This window comes from Lygodium microphyllum, chromosome 29 (assembly GCF_053477565.2).
Source record: "Lygodium microphyllum isolate KBCC chromosome 29, Lygodium_microphyllum_v1.1.10, whole genome shotgun sequence".
Classification (NCBI taxonomy): Eukaryota; Viridiplantae; Streptophyta; class Polypodiopsida; order Schizaeales; family Lygodiaceae; genus Lygodium; species Lygodium microphyllum.
This window is the reverse complement of record NC_141163.1, coordinates 99,776,199-99,782,115: the sequence shown is the minus strand read 5'-3', so window position 1 is coordinate 99,782,115 and position 5,917 is coordinate 99,776,199. Positions and strand designations below refer to the sequence as shown.

At 42.6% G+C, this 5,917-nt stretch overlaps 1 protein-coding gene across 2 annotated transcripts; it reads left to right on the top strand.

The window, feature by feature from the left end:
• Positions 1–1,447: 1,447 nt before the first annotated feature.
• LOC148010960 (protein RALF-like 4) lies at positions 1,448–3,413 on the top strand. Of its 2 annotated transcripts, none has more exons than XM_087671503.1 (2): positions 1,448–1,945; positions 2,683–2,817. In XM_087671503.1, exon 1 carries the CDS (start codon positions 1,525–1,527, stop codon positions 1,921–1,923), a length of 399 nt encoding a protein of 132 aa, XP_087527629.1. In that variant the 5' UTR covers positions 1,448–1,524; the 3' UTR covers positions 1,924–1,945; positions 2,683–2,817. The 2 variants fall into 2 exon arrangements, with proteins under 2 accessions (XP_087527629.1, XP_087527628.1); XM_087671502.1 differs by having other exon boundaries at positions 1,451–1,945; positions 2,805–3,413.
• The last annotated feature ends 2,504 nt before the right edge of the window (positions 3,414–5,917 follow it).

The following is a 5,917-nucleotide window of genomic DNA, read 5'->3' as shown; positions in this document are numbered from 1 at the left end:
TTCCTAGAAAGGAATGAGCAATCATGACACCTGGTAGAAGCTATGTACTCCCAAATGTTGTAACATAAACCAATGAAAGATGGCATGTCTAGTCATCTATTCCTTGTGCCAATCAAAAGGAGGAACTATTTTGCAAGTTTTTTTTGTCATTTTTTGGACTAGGAAAACCTGCGTACACATCTACCAATTGCAAGCTTGCACCCACAATATCTTGTAATGTCATGGAGTTCCCTTTTCTATCATACTAGTTGGTAGGCAATTCATTTGCAAGGTGTTCCATTTTTATATGGGTGCAACCAATCACACCCATGCAATTTCGGAATCCTTGGAATGCGGAAGAAAGATTGGAATCGCATGTGATACTTTATGCACCAAATATGGTAATTAGGCCACCAATGTATGGAGCGAGGTTTATATACTAGAATTTAAAGTGGATTTCAACCTAGTCTACATGAGAAAGGTACAAGATGACAAAAATGTGTCATGGAGTTGAAGAACATAATGTATTGCTTGAAGTCCACCAAATGAAAGCTATCCTCAACATATGAAGTTGGAGACCCAATGTGAAATGCAAGCTCATGAGGTATTATCTGATCATCAATTGCATTATGGTGATGAAGGTCACGAGGATCCTGGGCAAATACTTGTCCATAAGAATCTAAAGAAAGAAAGGAATTGGGCAGATTCACAATGTAGCAAAAGAAGAGAATTACTCATTCCCAATGGAAGCATTGTATTTGAAAATGAAAGGATGCAAATGAGTACTATTAGTAAGCATTTTTGGGTGTCATAAAATCTCCACAACATAATTAATAGCCAAAAAATGTAAATAAATAATTGACAAAGATTATGACCACAACTGATACACAACATTGTAGAGATATTAACCACACTGTTAGTGTTACATGAAAACATACATATATAAACAAGATGTCTGAACACATTTAACACACTATTAGCATTACAAGAAAACATAAATAGTTAAACAAAACTAGTGGATGCTTCCCTACACTAATAGTGTGTTGAATGTTTATACTTGTATTAGTGTAGGGGTGCTCACAAATATATCTTTAAACATATGTATAAACATTTTTAAGAGGGCACTACTTATGCTTCCCACTGTCTTGACATTAGTGTAGGGTTGTTGACAATATCTATTCGATAGACATTATAGAGAGAGAGAAATAAACACATGCATATACACAGAGAAAATTAGCTAATGTGTAATAAGAAAAAATTGACAATGTTTAGAAATGTTTAATAATGCCTTATAGGTGTGAAGCCCATTTTGAAAACTTAAAAGAGATGTTTGCTTGAGCTTAAAGTGTGAAGCCCATTTTGAAAACGTAAAAGAGATGTTTGCTTTGGCTTTAAGCCCACTCAGAACGTAATTAGAGAGGAAGGAAAATGTTCATGGTTATAGTAGTTTGGTACATATGAGAGAGAGAGAGAGAGAGTGTGTGTGTGTGTGGGGGGGGGACGGGGGGGGCGCGCGTGTGTTTTCTGCAGCCTGAGCATCCAACCATGCATCGCTTAATGAGCGTCCTCTTCCTCTTCCTCGTCGCCATCCGCCCCGGCCTCTGCTTCCCCCCCTCCCCCTCCCTGCATCACAGCAGCCACTCGAACTCCGCCCTCAAAGCCCCCTCCAGCTCCTCCTCCTGCAACAATGGCGACCCCCTCGGCCATTGCAGCCCGGACGATGAATTCCCCATGGAATCGGAGGTCGACCGCCGCATCATCCTCACAGGCTCCTCCTCACTATGCGCCCCTACCGATCACGTCGGCTACTGCGCCCTGAATCGAAACTTCGTCCCCTGTGACACGCGGGGAACGTCCTACTACGGCTGCCTTGAATCTAAACCTGTAAACTTTTACCGTCGCGAGTGTGGCAAGATTACACGCTGCAAGCGTAACCCGAATTAGTAGTAGACGCCCTGCAGCAGAGGTGGAGTCTCTCATGACAACATAAGCCCTAGTATTTAATTTTTCGTTCAAGCTCCATGCATCTAATTATCTTGGTCGAGGCAGCAACCAAGTGCGACAAGCGTCGTAATATTTATCTCGATCAAGTCAGCAACCAAGTGCGACGCTGCCATCCATAAAATCTGACGCATTGTTCAAGCTCCATGCACCTAATTTATATCTTCATCAAGTCAGCAACCAACCAAGTGCGACGCTGCCATCCATAAAATCAGACACTTAGTTCCGAGCTCCATGCATCTAATTATCTTGACCAAGTCAGCAACAACCAAGTGCGACGCTGCCATTCTCGCCTCGCGGGTTCACAGCGCGAATCCCACTTAAGCCATGGAAGGCCTGCGTCGCATCTTGAACAGGCAGCGGATGGGACCATGATGGCAATGTCGACGAACTAATTGGTTGCTGACTTGATCAAGATAATTAGATGCATGGAGCTTGAACAATGTATCTGATTTTATGAACATTGCATCTTGTACGTCACGCAGCCAGATGGAACTGGGATTGCAACGTCACACTTGGTTGCTGACAATATCAAGATGGTTAGATGCATGGAGCTTGAACACTGTGTGCACGTCGCATCTTGCACAGCGCCTGGACAAGATGGAAACAGGACGGCAACGTTGCACTTGGTTGTTGCTGACTTGATCAAGATAATTAAGATGCATAGTGCTTGAACAATGTGTCTGATTTTATGGATGGCAGGGTCGCACTTGGTTGGTGACTTGATCGAGATAATTAGAAGCACGGAGCTTGAACAATGTGACTGATTTTGTAGACTTTCTGGAGTTCAGAGACCCTGATTTTGACATTGTTGGATGCTGCAGGTGTGGTATAAACATTGTTGCAAGTTGCACTAAGCTATCCATCCCCGCCAATCATTCTAGTCCAAAGCACCACATCCCTCCACCCCTCAGACACACACAAATCTTTGCTTGTGATAATCTACATCATCCTCCTATGGGTTACTCCTCCTCTGCCCTTTAAGGGCACACCCCCTCCCCTCCTCCTCTCTCCTTTTGCCATATGTATAGGGGCACACCCCCTCCCCTCCTCACGTGCCGACACGAAACCCCCCATATTATTATCCTAATAAATATATCGTGTTAAATAATGCTCTCCCCCTTCCAAGCATATGCAAAGCCGCTTTCTCCCCCTCTTATTTTACTACCAACCCGAGAGAGAGAGAGAGAGAGCACAAAGCTGAAGTGAGGAGATTCCGGATGTCGTAAATGTAGAGACAAACATGCACCCCTCTCTTTTCTTATCTAACCCTTCACTCCCATATCTTCTTAGTATTGGGAAGACAAATGGCATCAGGGGGAGGGATCATCATTAAAAGCATGCCAATGTCCTTCACAAAGACCACATTCTTCCTTATGTTATTCCACTAATAGAAATTAAAAGTATGGCACTACAACATATACATGCTATAACAATATTTATAACGACGTTTTCTTTATATATGAAAAATATCCCGTCGTCACTATTAATGTCGCTACAAAACCGTTGCTATTTGCCTTGCTATTTTCGTTGCTAATTTCGTCGGTAATACCGACCAAATTAGCAACGAAAATAGCGATAGTTACAGAGGAATTTTCGACGCTAATACTGACGATTGCAGAATTATTTTTCAACGCTGATACCGACGGTTGCAGAAAAAAAAAATTGTGGCAGAGCTGCAGATGCAGCCTTGCCACAGTTAGAGCCACACAGGGCTAAGAGACAATTCCTGCTGTCAAAGAAGTTAAATAATCGATCCCAAATAATGACAAGACTTTGCAAACAAGTACTTTCATGACATTAATTAACACAAATGTGCACTGCATTGATAAAGAAAATAACAGAACTTAAATTGAGAAGCGCTACTGCGACAAAGCAAATATGTATACACCTGTACATCAATATGTGGTGAATAACATGGAGATGTGTATATGGAGTCATGCTACAACATAGAAGCCTGAATCATATACACTTAACTATTACATATGGAGGATAGAGGCCATAAGGCCTTACATAATACAAGATGGGGAGTAATCCTATGTAGCCTAATCTACTCTCTACGACTCATCCGCATCAGAAAACTCCTCTCGCTGTAGTGGCATACCGAAGGGAGCCTGCAACATCAAATACATATATATATGTGAGTACCAAATACAAACAGACATATAATGATAGATTTCTCAAATTAGGAATGATATTTATTACTACTTACCGGTCCTTCGTGAGCATAGAGCTTCTCGATCAGGGCACTCAAGCCATGCTTCTCCCCGTATGTCACCTCTAGTGCAGTCGGGTCGCAATTCGTAAAACCTTGCTGTGGCACACAAACATTGAAAAACAACGTACTTGAGATTCATGTTCGAAATACATACATCAACATGGATGTCATTAAATTAGAGTACTCTACCCTATTAATACTTACGAAATCTGCTAGGAATATTGCGTGGCCGCTACTACCAAGGTGATGCACCGATCCTGCGTCCAAGCGCGCCTTTGTTGCGTCCTTCTGCTACTTCCACTTGTCTGGAGTGGATGTCGTCTCATCTTGGAGATTACTCCAGTCCTCTATATCCAGCCATTCCGGCTTCGATTTTCCCTGCTTGACTGCTTCGCGTGCATCAAACTGCCTATGCGACTAATAGTCACGCATACGCGTCATCATCTACCCTCTCGAAAATCTATCATTACTAGAGGGCTAAGGGCACTCTCGATACAATGTATCGATTATGTACTCCTTGCTGGCATCTGGGATCTCCTTCCACTTGTCTGTAATGTTGTGTCGAAATACTTGTTGGCACAACTCATGCATCCTAGAGATGATAGCTTTTCCCTCATCATTCATGTATAAATGGCCAGTGGCCTTATCTATGAGATACGAGTAACCTGCAAGATTTTGAAAATGGGTACTTTCATGACATTAATACAAATGTGTCAAACACAACTTGAATTGATAAGTGCTACTGCGAAAAAGGATGCGAAAATACATACCTGGAGGAGTGGGTTTCGTGTAGTTCTTGTCGGTCCTAGGAGTGATTGGTGGGATATGTGAAGGAGTGGGAGCAGTAGACGTCTGCCCGCCACTGCTAGTGAAAGACGGTGTCGATTCCCTGGTGGCAATGCGAGTAGGGGAGACTGCATCTGTATCCCCACAACACGAGCTACCTCCTCCTCGACTACGTGACTCTGAAGCAAAGCAAGACCTGCAACTGTGTCTACTGGAGACCGAAGCATCTGACCATCTAGAGTCTGCCAATCGTGCTGAGGTGGAACAGGAAAGCTGTGCATTAGCTCTATCTCTGACCCGTGCTAGCTGCTCCGGTGAGAAACACGCTAGTATCGTGTCCATGTCGTCATCTGTAAAATCGCGACTCATCCTGCCGTCCGTGCCCAAATCCTAAACCTGCACATACAAGGAAAAATAATATTATTAGATAATGAATTGCAAGACATAATAAAACTAAGATTTCATTTTAAAATAATTAAAAAAAAAGATAATACAAAACACCATACTCCAAAAACATACAAACTGTCCTAGCCGATTTGCAAAAAGTGGCATTGTTGTAGTGGGAGGAATGTTTTGATCGAGTCTTAGGGTTCGACAATCTCATCTTGACATAGCTCAGTATACACCGGGAGATCTATACAAAATTCTCCACAAAATGAGGACTCTGCTTCATTTTCAAAAAACCCATCCTCTATCTCCATAGGTGAGATGTCTTGGTCCTCCAGGCGGTTCATCCTAGTTTCTTGTATGCCTTCTATCATTGCTGCTATTAAAGGTGTCTCTTCTACGATCGGTACGGGGGTTCTGGCAAACACGGGATACTCCTAGATGTCATGGGAATGACATACCACCATTGAGGTTGTTGCAAATTAGGGAAAAAGACGGCCTGATCCATATTACGATTAGTATAAAAGTCCACTTTGAGATTGCTAA